Source organism: Aspergillus brasiliensis, assembly GCF_001889945.1.
Source record: "Aspergillus brasiliensis CBS 101740 unplaced genomic scaffold ASPBRscaffold_18, whole genome shotgun sequence".
Lineage (NCBI taxonomy): Eukaryota > Fungi > Ascomycota > Eurotiomycetes > Eurotiales > Aspergillaceae > Aspergillus > Aspergillus brasiliensis.
This window is the reverse complement of record NW_027137459.1, coordinates 116,898-138,770: the sequence shown is the minus strand read 5'-3', so window position 1 is coordinate 138,770 and position 21,873 is coordinate 116,898. Positions and strand designations below refer to the sequence as shown.

General features: G+C 49.9%; 10 protein-coding genes across 10 annotated transcripts; 4 read left to right on the top strand and 6 right to left on the bottom strand.

Moving 5' to 3' along the window:
- Positions 1-2,293: 2,293 nt before the first annotated feature.
- On the top strand, positions 2,294-3,329 carry ASPBRDRAFT_59294 (putative short chain dehydrogenase/oxidoreductase; the record flags this gene model as incomplete). Its single annotated transcript, XM_067628033.1, has 2 exons — positions 2,294-2,576; positions 2,650-3,329. The coding sequence occupies 2 exons, from the start codon at positions 2,294-2,296 to the stop codon at positions 3,327-3,329; spliced, it is 963 nt and encodes a 320-aa protein (XP_067474103.1).
- A 681-nt stretch (positions 3,330-4,010) lies between these two features.
- Positions 4,011-6,004, bottom strand: ASPBRDRAFT_136840 (putative MFS transporter; the record flags this gene model as incomplete). Its single annotated transcript, XM_067618837.1, has 4 exons — positions 4,011-4,683; positions 4,747-4,814; positions 4,880-5,550; positions 5,644-6,004. 4 exons carry the CDS (start codon positions 6,002-6,004, stop codon positions 4,011-4,013), a joined length of 1,773 nt encoding a protein of 590 aa, XP_067474102.1.
- A 246-nt stretch (positions 6,005-6,250) lies between these two features.
- On the bottom strand, positions 6,251-7,424 carry ASPBRDRAFT_211071 (uncharacterized protein; the record flags this gene model as incomplete). Its single annotated transcript, XM_067621921.1, has 1 exon — positions 6,251-7,424. One exon carries the CDS (start codon positions 7,422-7,424, stop codon positions 6,459-6,461), a length of 966 nt encoding a protein of 321 aa, XP_067474101.1. The 3' UTR covers positions 6,251-6,458.
- A 138-nt stretch (positions 7,425-7,562) lies between these two features.
- Positions 7,563-9,358, bottom strand: ASPBRDRAFT_48366 (GILT family protein). The gene is made up of 2 exons (XM_067626078.1): positions 8,591-9,358; positions 7,563-8,532 (listed from the first exon to the last, which is right to left on the bottom strand). Exons 1-2 carry the CDS (start codon positions 9,040-9,042, stop codon positions 8,010-8,012), a joined length of 975 nt encoding a protein of 324 aa, XP_067474100.1. The 5' UTR covers positions 9,043-9,358; the 3' UTR covers positions 7,563-8,009.
- A 3,603-nt stretch (positions 9,359-12,961) lies between these two features.
- ASPBRDRAFT_136807 (hexokinase family protein) lies at positions 12,962-14,926 on the top strand (the record flags this gene model as incomplete). Its single annotated transcript, XM_067618832.1, has 2 exons — positions 12,962-13,593; positions 13,684-14,926. 2 exons carry the CDS (start codon positions 12,962-12,964, stop codon positions 14,924-14,926), a joined length of 1,875 nt encoding a protein of 624 aa, XP_067474099.1.
- Positions 14,927-15,049: 123 nt separating this feature from the next.
- On the bottom strand, positions 15,050-15,726 carry ASPBRDRAFT_162466 (uncharacterized protein). The gene has a single exon (XM_067619503.1). It carries the CDS (start codon positions 15,315-15,317, stop codon positions 15,087-15,089), a length of 231 nt encoding a protein of 76 aa, XP_067474098.1. The 5' UTR covers positions 15,318-15,726; the 3' UTR covers positions 15,050-15,086.
- ASPBRDRAFT_187514 (uncharacterized protein) lies at positions 15,050-15,890 on the bottom strand (the record flags this gene model as incomplete). Its single annotated transcript, XM_067620102.1, has 2 exons — positions 15,050-15,723; positions 15,788-15,890. 2 exons carry the CDS (start codon positions 15,888-15,890, stop codon positions 15,494-15,496), a joined length of 333 nt encoding a protein of 110 aa, XP_067474097.1. The 3' UTR covers positions 15,050-15,493.
- Positions 15,891-16,117: 227 nt separating this feature from the next.
- ASPBRDRAFT_187511 (transcription initiation factor IIA subunit gamma) lies at positions 16,118-16,755 on the top strand (the record flags this gene model as incomplete). The annotated part of the gene is made up of 3 exons (XM_067620101.1): positions 16,118-16,158; positions 16,214-16,361; positions 16,451-16,755. 3 exons carry the CDS (start codon positions 16,118-16,120, stop codon positions 16,595-16,597), a joined length of 336 nt encoding a protein of 111 aa, XP_067474096.1. The 3' UTR covers positions 16,598-16,755.
- Positions 16,756-17,262: 507 nt separating this feature from the next.
- ASPBRDRAFT_59288 (uncharacterized protein) lies at positions 17,263-18,590 on the top strand (the record flags this gene model as incomplete). Its single annotated transcript, XM_067628031.1, has 3 exons — positions 17,263-17,482; positions 17,572-17,617; positions 17,684-18,590. 3 exons carry the CDS (start codon positions 17,263-17,265, stop codon positions 18,588-18,590), a joined length of 1,173 nt encoding a protein of 390 aa, XP_067474095.1.
- A 134-nt stretch (positions 18,591-18,724) lies between these two features.
- Positions 18,725-19,497, bottom strand: ASPBRDRAFT_78801 (uncharacterized protein; the record flags this gene model as incomplete). Its single annotated transcript, XM_067629427.1, has 4 exons — positions 19,443-19,497; positions 19,066-19,387; positions 18,943-18,998; positions 18,725-18,890 (listed from the first exon to the last, which is right to left on the bottom strand). Exons 2-4 carry the CDS (start codon positions 19,141-19,143, stop codon positions 18,725-18,727), a joined length of 300 nt encoding a protein of 99 aa, XP_067474094.1. The 5' UTR covers positions 19,144-19,387; positions 19,443-19,497.
- Between the last annotated feature and the right edge of the window lie 2,376 nt (positions 19,498-21,873).

Genomic DNA, 21,873 nt, shown 5'->3' with positions numbered 1-21,873 from the left:
TGTGCTCTGCGAGGAAGAACGTGACCTCGGGCAAGATCTGCTTTAGTGTCCCTGCCAGTGCGTAAACACACGTACTTACTTCCACGCGTCCTCTTCCTCCCAAGCAGAGACACCCAACTGCCTGCAGCTGTTCATCAGCAAAATGTTGTTGGGCTTCGAACTTCATCTAGGTTGGAGGGATCTCTATATTCTCAATTAACATTAACCGATCTTGCCGCTTTGACAGGATGCGACAATCTACTCTACATGATTCCCAATCAATCAATAGAGTTGAAGATATGCTTCCGGATGGGCAAACTCTCCTGTATCATTGAATAGAAACAATCAAGCACTAATCCCAGCTGACATGCTAGTTCATGCTTACATGCATATTTAGCATCGAATGGAGATGCCGGAGGTCCCAATGCTGTCCAGGCTCATGGCCAGTTGTGCAAAGATGAAACGAAGGTTACCCATCTGGACGGTCGGTGCAGTCTAGACTGCCTGCAGGATCGCGACAGCTGTTCTCCGCCCACTTTATTGATAGACAAACGTGAAAAGTCTGACGATGCACATGATCAGTGTTCGGTCCTATCACGGATTACCCAAATAGGCAAGTCACCCTGGCCGGTACGGAAGAGCAGGATTGTTGTTTTCTTTTCTCTCCTTCGGTCTACGTTGGGATTCTCGCGCCATTCTCGTCCTTTGAGTCCTTGGTCTTGGCTCTTACCCCTGTCTTACACATACGGCTGCTACTGGACTTCTGTCTCGCGAAAGATTGGATCGAATGCTAATTGTGTAAGGGGGCGAGGGGCACAAAAAACAGAAAGGGTTTGAATATGGGGGAGGCAGGGCATCTTGGCAGATCTCGAGGAATCTGCATCCTGGAATGCTCCGATCGTTGGACAATGATATGCTATCGGGGTCATCCATGGTACAGTCCCGGGTTGTCATTATTCGGAAGCTTCGTGCGATAGTGGCAAAAGTACGACCCTTGAACCTTGCCTGGGTCGTTTACGGGGTGCGGAGTATGAGAGTTCTAGGGAGACAACCGGCAATTCAGAGCCCCTAGCAGAGAAAGGGGGCAGCCGGCTGAACCTATCGGCGATTTTTCAAGGCCACCGACATTTGGGAGTTGTCAATGATGAACCTCTCATGTGCCATACTTGCTTATTTTCAAACCAGCCCAAAGCGTGGGGAAGATCACCGCCGCACTGGAAGGAAAATCTAGAAGGATGAATGACCCCATGAAAATGGGTCCGACGCAGCAAGGATACCCGGGAAATGGCAGCCCTTCGACTCCGGATTCCACTAAAAAAAGTACTGTACTCTTATCTTCGTGCAGCATGGGCCGCGGATGCCGTGGAGACGGTTCCATGCTGCGAAGGCAGATTACACCACCACTTCGATGCCGAGACCGTTATTGGAGGGTTCCATTCCATGGAACCTTTCGGAGCAAGAAGCCGGGGAGAGCTCCTACCCAGCTTTGTTGCACGCTGCCTCATTCCACCACCATTATATCGTTGTCTGCTCAAAACGGCTCAGACACCCGAGGAATCAATTTCCGTAGAAACAGTTCTATGATTAATTCTGTGGCCAACATGGGAGATATCCGCCAGGGTCGCTGATGGAGCTGCCCTGACCGCTATTGCAGCGGCGTCGGTTCCAATCTGATCCAGCAGCTCGGTCTCCCCGTACACGGGAATCCCGTTCTGGTGGGCCTTTCCCACTCTAATGAATGATTGATCGTCATCCCTCGATCAAATGATCAGGATTACTTGCCGGGTTCAGCAACCAAGCAATGAGAGAAGTCACGATACCTGCTTCAGACATTACCATTCTCCCCCTATTGCTCTGCTATGCGTCCGACGCCTGCCTCTCCGCCCTGCATTGCCCTGTACCGGCCATAGCTTATGCATGGACCAGCCCTGGTACCACGGATGGTCTTGGGCGATGATGTGGTCTGGGTCTTGAAGTCATCGTGAAAGCAGCTCTAGAATCTAACGATGGACCCATCAAGGCAATCACGCGGCCATCATGATTTTTTTTTTTTCGATTCCTTCTATTTTCGGATGTCTTGTGCGACAGTTGGAGATATGCGGTTTCGACGGGTGGTTGTTCGTTCGTTTCTCCAGATCTATAAACCCCAGGTTCTCCTACGAAGGCCATGGTCGTCGACGATATTCTCTGTAGCCATCGCGCCCCTGTGGTAGCCAAAGACCCTTCGCTTTGCGTGCACAGTTTGATTTTCCTTCCGTTTTCGTCCTTTTTTAACTTAATCTTTAATTCACTTGATCTTGCACGCACCATCGCCATGCGTTCTGTACTGTGCCGGTCGCTATCCGCCATGGCCCCAGCCCGGTCTTGGGCACCATCGGCCATGATTCAGCCCATGTCGCAGCGGCTGCACTCCACAGGGCCAGGTTCACATGGCTCTCACCACATTCAAACCCGGATACCGTCGTTGAAAGACGAGCCCAAGAAGGGACACCGGTTCCGCGAGTTTGACCTTGACGACCGTGTCTTCGCCATCACTGGTGGTGGACGAGGACTCGGGTTGGCGATGGCTGAAGCTTTGATGGAGGCTGGCGCGAAAGGTACGATTCCAAGGATCCGGGAAGCCAATTTCTATACCTTGAACCTATTTCTAACCTAAATGTTCGTATACAGTCTACTGCTTGGATCGACTTGAGACCCCTCACCCCGACTTCATCGCCGCTAGTGAGCATGCCGAGAAGAATTATGGTGGCAGCCTGGAGTACCACCGTATCGATGTCCGGGATGAGTCTGAAGTGAACGACTGCTTCGCGGAGATTGCAGGCAAGAACCGGCGACTAGACGGCATGATTGCCGCCGCCGGAATCAACCACCTGCAGAGTGCTCTGGAACACTCGCAGGTGGCTCTTAACGAAGTCATGCAAATCAACTTCAATGGAGTTTTCAACTCGGCCACTGCTGCTGCGCGGCAAATGTTCAACTACCAACAGAAGGGTTCCATTCTCCTCGTTGCTAGCATGAGCGGTCTGATTGCCAACAAGGGAATGACCTCTCCCGTCTACAACGCCTCCAAGGCAGCTGTGATCCAGCTGTCCCGATCCCTTGCCATGGAATGGGGCCGTCACGGCATCCGCGTGAACAGCCTGTGCCCCGGTCACATCATCACCCCAATGGTGGAGCAGGTGTTCCAGCAGAACCCTGCGTCCCGAGCTGTCTGGGAAGCCGAGAACATGCTCGGACGTCTTGCCTATCCGGAGGAATTCCGGGGCGCTGCTCTCTTTGCTCTGAGTGATGCGAGCAGCTTCATGACCGGCAGCACCATGCTCATCGACGGTGGCCACACCGCCTGGTAAACATGCAGTCGCCTTGTCAATGATCACGAAAATCAAGATACTACCGAAGTTGGCAATAAATACATAACACGTTGGGAAATGGTATCTATAAAGGGATTGGGGGAGGAGTTCTATAAATAGCCTTGTTGGAAGGGATGAGCATTGCAAAAGTCGCCTATGGATTTTTTTTTTTCTTTGGGAAAGGGGGAACATACCCGTGGCTTTTTGAATGTATCTATCATACATACGGTTTTTTATCTTCATGGCCTCATCAGCTTTTTTTGTTGCATTTTTCTCACATCTTCTTGGTTACGAGGGTATCAAGCGCGTTAAATAATTGGTTCGGTTTAATGGGATGATCTACTACTAGCAATTCTATGCTCGAACGAATCTGTTTTATATTCCTCCGCTGGCTAAAAGGATACGATGGGCTTTTGCACTTATTCATCCATCTTCCAATCGATTGGTTCGGTGGTTAATTGATTCTCTTAATAATGTGAGCATGCCTAGTCTGCCAATATGCTATCTAAGCAGCCATTAGATTTTCACTCGATAACTACTTACTACCTTGTCACTATTCCGAACTGCCAGAGTCAACTCAGTAACCTAGCCAAACCCACCGATAATTTCATCAAATCAGAAGCTAATACCAATCCATCAAACTTCAGATACTACTACTCTACTACTCGCAGTCTATAAATTCTACAAAATATACGTAAACTTCTCCCTCTCACTAGTACTATCACCACCACTACCACCACCACCACCACCACCACCATCCCACCCCATAAGCACCTCCCTCTCCTCTCCACCCCCTTCCTCCAACTCAATCCCATCTTCATCATCATCCTCTCCATCTTTTCCCTTCCCCATCAACCCCCTCATCTCCCTCCTTAACAAAACCCTCAACAACCCCGCCAACGCAGCAACAGTAACCATAAACCCCGCGCAAACCGCCATGCCGGGAACATACCACGGCCCCTGACTTGCCGGATACAGTCTCGTGCCCAGCAAAGGCCCACACTGTCCAATGACGTTCAGCAAGGCCACGCTGGTGCCCTTTCCCTCGTTCGCGGGCCGGTTGTCCATGGTCCAGGTGATGATCAGCGTGATGGCGGAGAAGAAGCCCGATGTGGCGGGGTAGACGGCCAGGTAGCGGATTGCGACGTGGATGGACGGTGGGAGGGAGGCGTGGAAGTGGCCCGTTAGGGCGATGACGAAGTAGGAGGTTGCGCTGAGGAGCGCGTGGAAGATTAGGTAGGGACTGCGGGTGCGGGTGCGGTCGGAGAGGTGTGCGGTTAGGAGGACGGTTACGAAGGAGAGGAGGTAGGGTGGCGCGGAGAGGGCTTGTGCGGTTAGGGAGGTGTAGCCCATACTAATATTTATTCATCGTTAGTGTTGGGATTTAGTTTGGTTCTGGTAGGGAGGGGGTAAGTACTCTTGGATGATGGTGGGGAGGAAGACGGGCATGGAGCTGAAGGCGACGTTGCAGCTGAAGAACATTAACTGTGATGGTAGTGAGTGGATGTTAGTTACTTGGTGTGGTGTGGTGTGGTTTGGGGGAGGCTCACGGCTGTGATGTAGGATTTGGGATCAGAGAGGGTCTTCTTGACTTCTTTCCAGTTGAAGGATTTGCGATGCTGTGATTGCGGCTGGTGTGGTTTGTGGCTCGGTTTGAGCTCGTCCATGCGCAGCTGCGCGATGGCGCGCTGTCGGGGGTTCAGGAATGAGGCGCTCCCTGGTGTGTCCGGGATGAGTATCCAGGCGAAGACGGCGACGATGATGCTGGGGAACCCTTCCACTAGGAAGAGGGTGCGCCAGGGCGCAATTGGGCCGTTGCTGCTCACACGGACAATAATCCAGGCCAGGCTGCTGGCGAAGGATGAGGCGAGGGGAGCAGCGGAGATGAAGAGGCCGTTTCGGAAGGCCAGCTCTTCGCGTTTGTAGAAGAGTGAAAGATAGAAGGGCACGCCAGGGCCGAAGGCTGCTTCAGTGATGCCGAGAGCTGCTCGGAGGAAGACGAGAGCTCCGAATGAAGTAGCGAGGGACTGTAGAGAAGCGACAAGGCCCCAGCCGCAGACGCAGAGAGCGATGTAGATGTGCGGTGGGACGAGTTTGTACATCAGCGTCATCCATTCGAAAATGATGTAGGTGATGTAGAAGGCCGTGAGAAGCCATTCATATTGCGACGATGAGAGATGCAAGTCATCTGCGAGACCGGCAATTTTGGCATTTCCAATGTCTGCTTATCGTTAGCTGATACCATTCTTATGATGGATGATAAAGAAAGAGTTATATAGAAGGTCTTGGCTGCGATAATGTCCAAACCACGTACTTGAGCGATCTAGAAACGAAAGTAGATAAAGAAGCGCTAGGAAAGGGACCAATTTGCGATCGAATTGCTTGATGACCCCCTCCTCTTCCTCTTTTGTGTACTTTGGCGTGCTCGTACTACTACGCGAAAGGGGCTGGACATCGTCATAGGAATCATATCCTTCATCGAACCCATCGTCAGTAAACGAGTCCCCGTCTGAGCTGAAGGCCGTTTGAACCCTCAGAGACCCGGCCTCTGGACGATTTGGATTGGGAGAAGCACCATTCTCGGAGCGGTCGGAAACAGGCGTATACTGAAGCGTGGACGAAGATCCACTGGAGACGGAGATGGCCTCGGTCGGGCCGGGGCGCAAGGAGGCCATCTTGGGTAGATTGGGAGGGGTTGGGGTGGTTTAGAATATCATGCCTCCTGAAAATCTAACAACCCGACCACTACCACAGATGCTGGTCGGGATTGACTGTTTTGACCTGAATGGGATGGAATTGTTACTGCTCGGAGGTTTACGTACACGCGATGGAGCAAGTTAACTTCGAGCAATCAGGTCGGGGGCACGTGGTGGCCGCTAAAGCAGCGATTTGCGCCAAGCCTCATGTCATTTCTGAACTATCTACAATCCACTTGGTTATTGTACAGAAACACTCCTCCCATCTCTCTGTCCCTCGAACTTTCCGCCTTGACGACCTTGAAATCTAGAATTAAATCTCCAGCATACATATCGTAAACCGGAAAACGCCCATCCCAATGCCCCCGAGGTATGCTTCAAAACGCCAGCAACTAAAACCAACCCTCAACTATCGAGCAACAGCACACCCGGATTACTGCCTACCAGGACGATAAGAGTCCACCTCGCGGTATCGGTGTCGGCGTCTTCTCCTGCTTTTGGGAGGATATTTAGAATCAGACGTTGTTGCTCGAGGCTCGTCAAAGTGACGTCCCCGGCCCGACAACTGAGCGGCTTTGGACTTTGCGCGTTCAAACGAGTCCTCGATATCAGGAATTAGGGGATGGTCCGACATGTCATTGACTCGCAGAAAGTAGAGCATGTTTTCAGATGTATCGCGAAAATATCTGGCCAAGCTGATGTCAATTTCCTCGTCCTTCTTGTTGTATTCCGCCTTGGCCCCTTCGTAGATCTGAATTAGTCGTTCCACTTGTTCGCGGCGACGGATTTCCTCAAGGGTAGGAGGTGGTCGTGGAGGAAGCATGTGCTGCAACTTCCGAGGATGCTCGTGCTCTTGGCCATGGGTGTTGAGCGCTTGCTCGGGTCTTGACTGAGGTTGCTGTTCGGTAGCTGTAGTAGCTCTGCCGGTGACGCTGCCGGGTACAGTTGCTGCGAAGCTAGTGAGAATTGTCCAGAGAAAGAAGTGTATATTTGAAGGTAGAAGGGGCCGGATTGTACCTCTAGTCACAGTCTTCTGGAGAGTTACATAGTCATGCAGAGCCTGTTTAGCATGGGAGATGGGAGAGAAAGTACATATCCCAAGATATTCGGTCAGGTAGAGTTCGAGCGCTCCGGTACGTTGGGGGTTTTGGCCGTCACTGGACAGAATCATGAGAGCGTTGTCAAAGGCAGTAATCTCTCCGTCTTCAATATTCGTAGATCGATGTCTCACGAGCGATGCCTGGCGTTGAATTGCGTTGACAAGAGATTTGAGGCTCTCTGGATCCTGGAGGATGCTATGCAAAACAGCACTGGGCTCGATGATGCGGTCGTACTTCCTTACGAGCTCGTCCACTTTGCGCTGGAATGACCCGGACGTGTCGACGTCGCGACTGGCCATGCTTGCTGATTTTTGGTGACTTAATGTCGAGGTAGAGGGAATCAAGACCGTCTGATAGAGAATGGGGAGAAGATACTGCTCGATAACAGTACACGCTACTAAGTAGGAGAAACGATGTACTGAGGGAGTAAGAGGGTCAAGGGATGTAGTGATGAGAGATATCAATTTGTTCAACACAATGTTAACGCTAACGCTAAATGGTTACAAGTAGTGAATCGTTGCTGGGTCCGCCTCGCATGGCAGACACGTGTTTGAACCCACATACAGAGTCATTGCACAGTGCTGCAGAGTCACAGCGTGAGTGGGCTTTTTGGAGGGTGCAAACAGGTTTGAATGATCGCAAAGTGGGATAGAAAACGCGTCAAGCCACGATATAAAAGAGCGCTAAAAAGGGATCACAGGCATGCTAGTAGAATGCAATGATTATTATTAGGTAGTAGGCATACAGACTGCTGTTCGGCTAAAGCATTTCATAACTGAATACATAGCATGGGTTGATTGCCTTCACGCATCATTTTGCATCACGAATACACTGTCACATCAGTCATAGCACATTATTAGTATCTCACCAAGTATACCAGGGACTCAGTTGACCTTGTCCCACAACCTCTTCACCTCGTCCACAAGCACCGAGACTTTGCTGCCCTCTCCTTCTTGGGCACAGTCCCTCCAGACTCCGCCATCCCGGACACACCAGGTAGATTCGTTCAGTCGGAGTGTACAGCTGGTCTTGACGTTGAGGTTCTCACTGTGCAGTGCACTCTGGCGCAACAGAGCAATGCCACTAAGTGGTGTCTGCTCTTCGCTATCATCATCATCGTCAAGGTCATCATATTCTCGACTGGCACACTTGTTCAGAGCCTCAAAGTCAATACCATGCTCCAAAGCACATCCCTGAACCAGATCGCGCTTCGGAATGTCAGGGTACGAGCTGATAAGGCAGTTGGCGAACCCGAGCGACCGGATTGTTGGAGTACGAGACTCCTTGGAGCACATGGCACCGGATTCAGGCGGAAAAGGCAGATTAGCTGCACAGAGGATGAGCATATCACCGATGCACTCGGTTGGACCATGCATGCATTGTATCTCGGAAGACTTGTTGGACACTCTGGAAACAGTGTTAGTTTCCCAAGCTGGGGAGTCGAAGGGACAGGAAGTCTACATACGCGGCGATGAAAGACAGCTTGAAGTCGACTTTATCGCTGATCTGCTCCATAGCAGGAATAACGAGCTGTTGGAGACAATCCCGAGCGTCGGGGCATTTACTCATGACGTGAGCCTCGAGAGGGATTCTGTTACTCGAGGCTAGGCTCCCGTCCAGGGTGGACAGGTCATGCAGTGGGCCACCCATCAACGGGGCTTCTTCCCTGCCCAAGTCAGGATGAAGCGAAGCATCATGATGTTTTCTCCATCTATGGCACGAAAAGAGCTTAAGGCCGGAAATGGAGATGGGGGTCCACGATAAAGCTAGGAAGGCGACGGTGATGAGCCCCAGACATGCGGCCAGCCGAGTAACGACCCGGTCGCGACGGGTGCTGATCGGGCGCGCCACGGACGACTCGGAGATGTCAACATAGCCGGAACTGTCGGCTTTGGATTGAGTTGGTAGTTTTTCCATGTTGGCTACTACCCGCTACTTAAACGGTAGTAATGAAAGGGTGATGTGAAGGTTGGTGAATGGGTGGATGATGGAAAAAGTGAGACCAGAGGTGAATGTGGGGAGATCGCGATCGGATCCAGCGATGCCATTCGGCGGGGGGTTCCGAGACCAAGCCAGCCTTTCGCCCTCGAGTTACACCGAATGCCTTCCTCCCCGGTCGAACAGCCTTGCTGGGCTGGGAGCTTCACATCCATAGAAGCGACCGTTGGATGATAGGCTCTAATCGACACTTTAGTTTGTCCTTTCTCAGCTGAATGATGATGATGATGATGATGCATACCACAGCACTACCCATTCCGATCCCTTCCTACATTGGACTTTTGTCGAGGAATCATGCATGGCCTGAGGTTGCATCATCATTCCTTGGAGTCTAAGTAACTACTACTAACTTAAAGACTACTATACTCCACTCCTCCCATACTTGCTGCTCCATCCTGCTTATCAGACCAGACGTAGCATGTGCGAAAGCGAACCTGTCCTACTGTGGGCCATGCTACCCCGGCTTTGGACTATCACTACGGAGTAGTTTGGCCTGCATCCCAGCAATCAATGTGACAAAACCAATTAAGTCAAGGGGGAAATGAATATATGATATGGATTGTGTACGAATCATGTTTGCTGGCACTGTTAAGATGCAAGCATCAATGCTTGGCATCAGCTAGCTTAATGATTAGGGTGCATCTGTAGCGTCGCGATGGCTGGTACTCACCACAATCACGGCCATGCATGGTACTCTTGCAGCGTCGGCGAACGTTTGCTTGACGGACGGCCAGTCTGCTCGCGAGCGTCATTCGCCTTGTGATGGTCAACATAGGGCAGTACATCCGAGAGCGCGAGATTATCTGCAGCCTTCCAAGCGCTACAAAAAGGTCTATCACATGGCGTGATTGTTCCGTAACTAGTCACAAAGCTAATATCGTTGAATAAATTGCAGATAGGGCCATAGAATAACCGGTGAATGGCAGCTTTGCGGCCTATCATCAGCGCTTGCGCAGGCTTCATGCCATCCGATTTGCAAAGAGTTAGTACTCGGAAGACTCCACTCGACTAACACTCACAAGCTACGGAGTAGGCACCAAAAAGAGCTTCCTGTGACCTGTAGTTTCGACGATCACAATCCCAGGATTGATTCAATGGTGAGGTATATTGAGTGTTCTCCGTGTCCTCCGTTATGAAAAACGGTTGTAAGGCGGAGCTTAAATTCTAGGGAGTGACCCCCAATACCAACTGTTGCAGGGTCCGCTGGTCCCTAGACTATCCCTATCACGCAGATCCCAGGGGCGTCTGCGTGCTGGACATCTCGGGAGCTCCGCACTCCGCAGGCTATCCTTCCCTGCTCCGACATCACTCAACGGCTCTCCGACCTCGGAGTCTAGTGTCTGACCTAGGTGACAGTTCCAGCAGATGCTGAATCCAGACACCGTTTTGCGAAGGCTCATCCCGCCCCTCATAGGCCAAGTATTCGTGCTTACGGTCGTATGTTTACTACACGATGCTAGCGAGCTTCTTCCATAAGGAGCTCGTTGACATGACAGCCGGTAATCGGTACCACCATCATTCCAGGGTCCACACCGATCTCACCATCATCATAGGAATTTGGAGGCTGGAAGACCACAGAGATTGTGATGAAGAGTCTGGACCTTGTACGCCGTGAACAGGCGAGCTTATTGTCTCTTGAAGATGAAAGGTCAGTTGATGAAGGTGTGGCTGGAATACGGGGGCCTGATTGCACTTAGCTTTCGCAAAAAACGGTTGAGCCGGAGAGGCAGAACGGCACTTCGTGTGCAAAATACAACAACGTCCAGGCAAGCGAAGAGGCCGAAGCACAGTTCCCTCTTACGCTTCTTTATCCACCCACACGGTAGTAGCAACGAATGGGAGGGATGGAAGACAACGCCCTGAGTAGACTAAGGTGTGAGAGCCACCAGGTTCTGACTCGACGGGCGTTGATGTTCAGTCTGTGCATCACAGATGGAGGTATCGCCCCACTTCCCACCACATGGTTTGTTTGGCTATTTTCTTACCTCTTTACATTCTCGACTTTTCTCTTTTTTCCACTACTTATTTGTGTAAGCGACAGTTTTGGTGGTTGGTTATTAGTTGAAACCAAGTCTGAGCAATGGTGAGTCTTTGAAGTTGAGTAAAAGGTCTCTACTCCACATGTGACGAGAGAAGATGTCCGAGCGAAAAATAGAGCAATTACTAGAGATAGAAATTAATGGTTAGCAATTGGAACAGAGTAGTAGAGGGGAAGACTAGTAAGCGGAACAAGGAGTAGAACTAGAGAGAAATAATTCCCTGAATGGAATAGAATAGATGGTTTAGAATGGAAAAACAGCACCATTGTTTCCATAGATAGTTGACTGGCACTAAAGTAGCGGCGTCTCCGATAAGAGAGCGAGAGAGCGAGAAGAGGAGAAGGTGACGTTGGTCAATCAATCTCCCCGGAGAGGAAAAGACCACGACGAAAAGCAACGAGTAAACAAGCAGAAGAATCCCATCATCATCAATCAATCAATGGGAGACCAGGACGAGCAAGATTGACTCTCTGGTCTACCTTCGAGGGACCCAAATGGGGCCCCCATCGAGCCATCCGACGAATCCATGGTTGTCGACTGACCGGCCAGCGTCACATCGTCCGTGTCGATGGTCGCATTTGCTCCATCCCAGCGGCTCTGAAGCTTGCCTTTGTAACTTAGTAGTGACTTAACTAGTAGTAACTAAGTCGCAACTAACTAGCCGCGCCCTTCTCTTCTTCCCTTTTCCCCATTGCGACCTTTCCTAAACACACACCCACACACGCACACCTCGTCTCTACTTCCTCCCCCGTCTCCTCTCCCTCTCGCTCTCGCTCTCTCTCTCTCTCTCTCTCTCTCTCCTCTCCCCTCATCGCTGTCCTTTTCCCGTGTGTGGAGACCGGCAATGCTTTTCTCTTATTCACCGGCTGGCCCTGTTGTTACTTTTTGTCGTAATAATCATAATACTTAATTGATGGGTTCCGCCATTCTTCCGTCGATCCCGTCCCTTTCATCCATACGAACATACCTCCCAATGAATTTTTTATTGATCGATATTTTATAATTTGCCCATTTTTCTATCTATTTGATTACTCTTTGATTAACGCCCATGACCCTCGGCTCAGCCTTATTCTAAGTTCGGGCTTGGAACGAGCATAACTGCGGGATCTCCACCAGCACTTCTTTTTGGTTGTTGTATGTCATTGTCCGTGTCATTGTTACTTGCGCTTCCCACCCCCTCCCCTCGTCCCTCCCCTTCCCGAGATAAAATGGTCCCCCTGCTCGTTGAGTGCATTACCCAAAGAACTCCCTGCATGGGGATCGTCACCGTTGTACCATCCTTAGAATTTCTGTGACTCCATGATCCTATTTGGAAGACACGCGTCACTGCAGTCGACAATGTCGAGACCCGACCATCCGTTGTTCACCATTGTATGTAACCTTGAGACTGACCATCGCACACGTCACTGTATAGATTTGCCTGCAAGATAACACTTCCCTTTCCTCATTCCTTCTCCTGAACAACCTCATCGCCCTTAGCCCAGCCATTACGAAAAGTGAATCTCCATTAGGTGCATCCCCAGTCGGATTCATTTTATCCTTTCACCATCGTGGGATCCTCGGTTCGCATGCTGCACCTTATCGTCCAAACCTGGATCATCATTCTTGAATCCCCCACATCCCGTCCTACCTTCGCTTCAAAACATTCCGCAGGGGCGAGTAGATAAAGCCAATCCTTGGGCACCTCCTTCCGCCGAACTTACCGCTCCGTTGTACAAAAATACCTCCGTTCGTTGGCTGCAAGTCACACGGGCCGACTGCTTGCCTATCTCGCCGTTGGGCTTAGCCTCTTCCACATCATGGCACCAATCAATTCAATAGACCTGGGTAGAAGCAGGGATGAGGAGCACGAACATCTACATGAAGAGCCGGTGGAGGATGAAGAAGAGGACAGCGCTGACCTGGACCCTTCTCAGAAAGAGTACCTGGAGCGCCAGCGCATGCTGGACGATTATTTATCACCCATAGCTTTGGATGAAGCGGTATTGTATAAACTCGCGCGCCGGTTTTCCACCGTATACCGGGATTTGGCGCTTCATTCGAAGGAGCAGTTCTTACCGACACCGGTGACCAGGTTGCCCACTGGCTTGGAGACAGGCCGATACCTGGCCATTGATGTTGGTGGGACCAATCTGCGGGTTGCATTCATTGAACTACTGGGGGAGACTACAGAGTCAGACACACGTTCCACAGACGCGTCGGAAAGATCGCGGGACACAATTCGTAGGGCGCAGAGACAGCGGGTCAGGCGGACTCTCGAGAGAGCGTGGCCTATACAAGAGCATCTGAAGATGGACAAGGCCGAGGACCTGTTTTCTTGGATTGGTGATTGCATTGCCGAAGTGGTGGCGGAAAGCTTGACTTCTGATACCACAAAAGGCCATGTGCCAGACGAATTGGAGATGGGCATCACCTTTAGCTTTCCCATAATGTGAGTAGCTTTCTCTCGCTGGGGTCAACCTTCAGCGGGAAAGCAACCGATTGCTACGATTCAAGGCTTGCATCTGCTGACCAACCACAGGCAAGAATCCCTTACGGAGGCTACTCTGATGCCAATGGGCAAGGGATTCGCCATCACGTCGGACCTTGACTTGCGCAAGATCCTCTTGAGTGGGTATGAGAAACATACAAGGCGCCTAGATAACGAGTCGGAACCTTCAAGCAAACGCCGCAAACTCTTTGAACTCCCAAAACTCAAGATAGCAGCTATCACTAACGACACAGTTGCTACACTTGCTTCCCTTGCGTATGCTGTCAAATCCTTGCCCAATAGTCGAGTTGCAATGGGCATCATTGTGGGTACCGGCTGCAATGCCACCATTCCCATGAAGTTGGATATGCTCCATGAGTCAAAGGCGAAGCATGTGAAGTCAAAGGACCCACAAGCGGAGGAAACGGTCGTGAACACTGAGTGGACGATCGCTGGCGCTGATCCGCCATTGAAGGAACTCAACATCATAACAAAATGGGATATTGAACTCGACCGGGCGTGCGCGCGACCTGGCTTCCAGCCCTTCGAGTACTTGACGGGTGGTCGATACATTGGAGAACTCATCCGGCTCATCCTATATGACTATCTCACCAATGTGAGTGGGCTGTCTCATAGAGTACTGCCCGCGACACTCATCCAGGAGTATGCCTTGACGACAACTTACGTCTCGGATACTGTTGCCCGTGCTCGGTCGGACCAGGAGCTTGCCGATAAACTCTCACGCTCCATGCCACCGCCTGAGAACAGCGACTGGCATTGGGATGCTGTGTCAGCAAACGTGTTTCGCAAGATCGCCAGGACGGTTCAAAGACGATCTGCCGGTTTGATAGCGGCAGCAGTTGTGGGATTGCTTGCTTGTGCGCAGGAGATCGAGCTGAAAGTGGACAGTCACGAAGGTTCACCGCAGAATGCCAATGTCTCTTTGCCCGAATACAATGGCACCCCGGATTTGACCGCCGTATCCAATAGTCTTTCCCCATCATCCTTGCTTCCGGAGGGAGCAAGTCCGAGGGATGGTAGGGTTGTTCCTGTCCTCTCTCCCACTCCCACTCCCGCGGACTGGCAGTCAGGCCCTGAGGAGCTGGTTGTGGCGTATACTGGAGGCATCATCCAGCATTACCCTAATTTCAAAGAGACATGCCAGCAATATATCGACAGGCTTATCATGAGGACTGGCCCGCAGAAGAGCGGTAAGTCGGTCTTCTTGCGGGAAGCCTCGGACGGTGGCGTCATTGGTGCTGGTGTTCTTGCAGGAATGGTGGGTAACAGGTGAAACTACGGAAGGGCGCTCATCGCACCATAACGATTTCAGAAATATTTGGCACCTTGAATTGCTTCGCGAGCGTTTATTGGAGTCTATGGTTGTGTAGTCATGGTAAATAGAGCCTACATGCAGGCATGTCATTTCCAGCGAATGTTGGCCTGTTATTTGGTTATCGGTCCCCCATTGTCACGCCGCTATCATACATAGGACCCAGCAGAGATTGAAAGTTTGACGGGTATCCATCCAACCAAACAGTATGAATCTTGACGTTCACGTTCCTGTGCGTCGTAGAGTATTCAATTGGAGCAGATACGTTGTCGCGCATACAGCGCCATCCACCAATGGGTAGAGATGCCCTGGCACAGCTGGGAAGTCCCGCAAGCTGCTTATATCCGAGCATGCAATCTTGATGGTAATGAACGACCCGAGCTCAACCGAGCCGGTCAATGCCTTGCCTTGCATCCCAGTCTAGCAATTGGCATGGATGTAGTGGCCATCGTAGGCTTTCAGTCGACTCTGCCTTGATGCACCTCGGAATGACGCGATGCTCCCTGGTCGTAGCCTTTTTCATTCCACTTAAATATAGCGGAACATGTTGTTTCGAACGCTGCGCTTCATGGCATTTGGCTTGCCATCTTCGTATTCAATTCCTGCAGCACCACCATCGCCGGACATTTGCTCAAGCCGCTCTCGGAGCTCTTGATCCGCTTGAGCAACGCTTTTGGTTTTGTCTTGCTTGAGCTTCTGCTGTGCTGACTGGTCGGTTGATGCACCAGTAGATTGAGTTTGGTGCGATGAATCTTGAGCTAGATCTCATTTAGTCTTGAGTTTCAAGGAAATACCTAAATTCCGGCGTTATTATTAACTGACCTTTGGCTTCTGTGAATCTATACGCAGTAGAAGTTATATACCGTGCCCCGGGAGAAGCCTTTGACAGACGAGCTGTCCGGAAGAACAGTGGGAATGACAACATTGGAAACAACTTTCGCTAAATTAATCCCAGGATGATATTTCTGCGCAATTATAAAAACAAACCCATGTCCAAAACTTGAATTGCTAGTTCCATCCATTGATGTAATGGCTCCTCCCCATCACATGACTCCGATCACGTGCAGATACCCCCCGCGACCAACTGATCGTAATCATCTGGCTCCACTTCACTCTCACGATCTCCCTTGTCGCCTCACTGCCAACTTCACAATGAGCGCCCAGGCATACTACGAGCTCTATCGCGGGAGCAGGTACGACAGGATCTGCGAGTATATGTCATGAAATAGTACTAATTCTACGCAACAGTCTCGGACTCTCCCTGACCGATACCCTCGATGACCTGATCAACGAAGGACGGATCGAGCCCCAGCTCGCCATGAAGATCCTCTCAACTTTCGATCGCGTGATCACAGAAGTGCTGGCGGACAAAGTGCGCGCTCGTCTGACCTTCAAGGTACGCTTATATATGGGAATAAAGGAAGACTGCACCTGGAGGCGAAGGATGGCGAACTGAGGCTGACATGGCTTTTCTATCTATCACAGGGCCATCTCGATACGTACCGATTCTGTGACGAAGTGTGGACATTCCTCATCAAGGATGTCACATTCAAGCTCGATAACCAGACTACGATCTCCGCGGATAAGGTGAAGATTGTGAGCTGCAATAGCAAGAGGCCTGGTGAAGCGTAAGGGTGAGGGATTGCCTACCCTGCGTTATCGGCTGACACTCTCATTCTGTCACTTTGCTTATGTTCTTTGTTACTTCTTACGCCACTTGCTTCGATAGGCGTTGCTTGAACGTCCACTTCTTTTCTGCTCTTCATGTGGATCGCTTTTATCTGCCCGGGACATGGCAAGTTGATTGTTATGGGCTTTTATCACATTTTCGGCGTTTCGCGTTAGCATATGGGGTTGTATTATGGATTAGCTATGGTGATATTAGACTAGATTGAAATCAGATACCCGAATCTACACCATATCATGGAAGAGTAGGTTATAGAGTCCGTGTAGCTCAGTTGCAGAGTACTTCACCCATCTTTACAAAGAAATCCAGAGTACGAATCTTCACAGAACTAACACCCTATTCTCGGCGGCATCTCCCGCAAGAATAAACGCAATTATTAAATAGACAAGCGATATCAACATCATGAGGCTGACCAGTGGATCTCCACCAGCTAGTTAACTGAGCTAACTAATCCGTGCGGAGGCGGGGAGAAGCCGCGTATCAGCGGTCGCATTGCACTCCCCAACAGTCCCTCCTCACATACTCTCTCGATCCCCATACATACACTCCTCACTCGATATCCCAATAATGTTTAATTTACCATCAACACCATCCTAAACCAGAGACAAAAATGCCCCGCAACCTACCATGGCTGCTCAATGCAGCAACAACAACATCAACAATCAAACGAGAACCGAAGACATCTCCGTCAGACACACCGCGTCGAACCGTGAAGCGCGAGACCAGAACCAAAGAGGAAGAGAAAGAAGACGACAGCGATGTGACGCCAAAAGCAGAGATGGCGTTGACTCCGGGTTCGAGGATGAAGAAGCGCGATTTCTTGCGGTCTTGTATGTACATATCCTCACCCTTCTTTTCCTCGACATGAGTATACTGGACAGTGCAGAATGGGGCTAACTGCTGACGCCTTGCTATATAGCTCCTACACCGCCGTCTTCTCCGATCCATCGCTGTCCATCTGAAGAGTACGTGACCATACTATAGCTACATGCATATGAGATGGAGGAAAACGGAACGCTGATAGACTGAAGATATCTACGCGAAGGCTTCGACAACGACGACATCTACATGATGGTAGAAGATGAATTCTACGCGGTCGCGCAAACATTCACACAACACCTGCACTACGCGGAATACTTACGGCGGAAGAAGGAAGCGAAGTTGCGGAATGCCACGACCATACAGAATATCGCTCGACCGACTGATGGGGTTACTACGCCGAGCGAGGAAGCTAAACGCAAGGTTGCGGCGGAGGAATTGTCCGCTCAGCAGAAGGAGGGGCTGCAGAAGATGGTGGAAGGTGGACGACCTGCTGTGGATTCGGAAGAGGAGGGTGATGATGGCGATCAGGAGGAAGAGGAAGATGATACTTGGGCGGGTACGTCGCTGCATGATCTGCTGATTAGCCCCCGAAAGGCGCGGTCGTTGGTCGGTATGCAGGGTATCAAGTCGACGACGCGGGCGGCTGCTGGACTGCGGGCGTCAGCAGGGAGCAGCGCGGTTACAGATGGGGCGACTAGGGAGCGACAGGATGCGATGAGGGACGACGATCAACTAGATGAAACGACGGATGACGACGATCTGGACGCACGGACGAGGACCCTGAAGGGGCCGACTCGTATACAGCACCCTACTACTACGCCTACTGCTGCTAGCTCGCGAAGCAGCCCGATGAATAATCGCTCTACTGGGGACAGTGGAATCAGAAGAGTGCAGTCTATGAGTGGTAGATACAGTACACCAAGGGCGACCAAATCTAGAAAGAGATTAATATTCGATGATGACTTTGACGGGCTTCCAGAGCCGTCTCGGTCAAACAATCAGATGCAGGGCCCGATATCATCCCCGTCATTAGGTCGAAGTGCACTAAATCCACGAGGCTCGGATCCGAAGGCAAAGAAATCGCGTCTCAATGAAGTTCCAACATTCTTGTTTTGACGTTGCAGACCGTGAATCACGCTGAGAATCTATGAGGTTCCATGCTTGCGTAACGAGATAAACTGTCGATGATGTTGATGTTGATATGCAACCGGCATATGCTGCAGCTGCCGGGCGGCATCGATTCGATCGGCTCATTGCTCATCGTGGGCATCAGAAACTGGTCTCGCAACCCGGACGCTCAGCCTCCGGACATGCGTCTTGATCTTGTCTCGTGTCGATGCTTGACGTTCCATGGCGGTGGCCGCCGCTTCCTTCTCCTTCTCTAGGGTGGAACCCCGGCTGTGCAAGGTTGCCGCACTGCAGATGGTTAGACTGAGTGTCATCATCATTAGGATGTGAGGTTACTGACTCGTCATCTGAGAAGCACGGGGGCAATTCTTCTTTACGAAAGTCGGTAGGGGGTCCCTGAAAGTAGCACACACTGATTAGTATGAGGTAAACATCATGGGAGCATGAACAGTGTTGCACTCACAATTTCCAGCACCTTCTGCTGCTTCTCGCGTCGAAAGGGAGACTTGACAAGTCGAGCTATCTGCCGAAAACACTCCATGATGACTTCAGGTGTTTGTTGTTTTGGTGGTGGTGGTGGTTGTGATGCTGATGATGATGATGATGCTTAAAGCGAGTGTCGTAAGCTGAGAACGATGGTGGTGGCGATGAACGAGAGATCGAGATCGGTCACTAACTTCAAGGCAGAGACCGAGGCCAATAAAAAAAACAAATAACAACGATGGTGCTAGTTTAAGCAACAAGCAGATCGATCAACAAAAAGCGAGTGGATGCTGGAGCAGCAGCTTTCTATCAATCAGTCACAATGACAATGACGACAACAATGACGATGTGACGGACTATGAAACGAGTGACAAAGGAGTTGAAGTATGTAGGGCTTTAGAAAACGAGCGGCAACACCGAAACACGAAACACGAAGTTAGCCAAAGAGAGTGAGCGAGCGAGCGAGCGAGTGAGCGTTAGAGAGTGTGTGAGAACCAAAAGAAGGACTAGTAGTCAAATCGGCAGAACAGAAACAGCTCTAGTAGGACATTGGGCGCATCAAGAAAAGAAAAACAATAACAGCAATAAATTAATTAAAAAAGGGAAGCAGGAGAACAGCAGATAAGATGAAGTAGAAGTAAGAAACAGAAGAAGAGAGAAAGAATTGAAAGACCGGTCAGAGAAACACCCGTCTAGATATAAGGATTCAAAATGCAGGAGAGAGAGAGAGAGAGAAAAGAAAAGAAAAACAGCTCTCTTTTTCCCTTTCCCAACTCGCTTCGAAACTCTACTAGTTACTACTCTGAACTTGAACAAAACGGTTTTTCGCCCGTGCAAATCTGAAATGCAGGCAGGCTTGAGCCTGAGATCGGCGGAATTTCTGTGGCACGACAACTATCTTACGCTATGCTATGTTAATATCCACAGTGACAGCCTTATGTTATGTGCCGGAAACTGATTGGAAGCATTGCTAGTGAAGTACGGGAGTAAGTAATTAACGTACGCGCCGCGGGTGACACATTCCCCCTGGCAGGTCCAGCTCAGCTACTAACTAACTAGTAAGGCGATTTACTTTGTGTGGGTTTACTTAGTGTCCGTCACAGAAGCAAATATGCTCCCTCTCTCCCTCTCCCCTTTCTTAGTTAGCTGGCTGACGGAATTAAGGAGCGACGAGGATATTCTCCGAAGAATTGTTGGGCGGTGCTGCAATCATACATACATACATGACTTGGCTATAGTATCGAAGTAGTTACTTAGGTGGCACTGGAAGCCTTACGTATACAGCCTGTCTAGACTACTAGGTAAATATGCCACATCTGTAGGTACCCAAAACAGGGCTGTATGTATGTATGGATGTATGTAACCACCCGCTGCACCGAATGCTGACTGCATGGAAACCATGCTATAACTATACATACTACGAAGTCTAGAATAGTACTATTACAGAGATGTAAGTAACTAACTACCTGTCTAAATAATTCCTGAATAAAGTTTTGCATTCGTCATCCCCATATGGGGAGGGAAAGGGAAAACTGTTGGTAGTGGAAATGGTGGTGGTGGCTTGGATCACCGATCGGCCCCAACTTGGCTGGCTAGGCTAGCTAGCCCGATTCAGGTTTACCTAGAATAGAATACTGCAACAAGAGCATAGTTTGTCTATAGTTACTCTGTATCTATACTTACGGAGTAAGTAAACAGATAGATAGATACTCCGTAGCACATTCTTACTTATTTACTTACTTACTTACTTCTCATGTAGAACAAACAGAATAAAAATAGATAAGAAATTATCCAGAAACATAACACACCTTTCTAAGTGTGAAGAAAAGGAGAATACTGGTAGTAAGTTATGCATCGAACATTCTAAGAATAATTCCGGCCCCCTCCCCTTTTGTCCCCCATCCTCATCCCCATCCCATCCCCTGCTTACACTAACAGTCAATACTGGTTACTAAGTTGTCCTCCTGTCATGATTGATTAGTTATTACTCGGTTACCAAACCCTGATTACACAAAAGAAGTTACTAACTCACCCTAGAAAGTCAATTCGAAACCTACAGTAAGTTAAGTAGATAGGTAAAAAAGCAACGTATAAAGGGAGAAAAGAGGGATGTATAGTGGCGATACCTAACCTAAGTAATACGGTAGAAGACACTTCAGGCATGTCCCTTGCATCACAACAATGCCTACTCCGGCCGTCTGTAACTGACTGATGTTTTGCCCGCTGATCCCGCGGGTCAAAGAGTGTGATAGGTACCGAAGTTAAGCATTCTTCGGTAATGATGTCTGTAGGGGATGGGATGGGATCAGAGTGGAGAGACAGGAGGTTATGAGACGAGACGGGTCAGGTTAAGGGTCTAACTAGTATTATCTAAACTTATCTATGGAGTAGGTAGTTAGTCTAGCTATGTTGTAGTAACTGTTAGTGTGAGGAAGTAGTACAGAGTAGATATAACTAGTAACTATGTAGAAGCATGGAATGGAAAGTGTTTATTTGCCTGAGGCGAGAGCTTGTATTGTATAGTTACTCCGTACCAAAAGCACGAATCTACTAACTATAGTAACTCCTCTACTCTGTATAACTTCAACTTTCGTAACTATGAAGCAAATATTGATGAATTAATCATCACCTCCTGCCTAACTAAACCAGTAGAACTAACTCATAGCTCTACTACTCCTCTTAACGCCCTTATCATCCATCCCATTCCCATCCCATCCCGACAGACAAATGAAAGAATGCAGGAGGACATCACACAAAGAATGCCGCCCCATACCATCACAGCAGTACT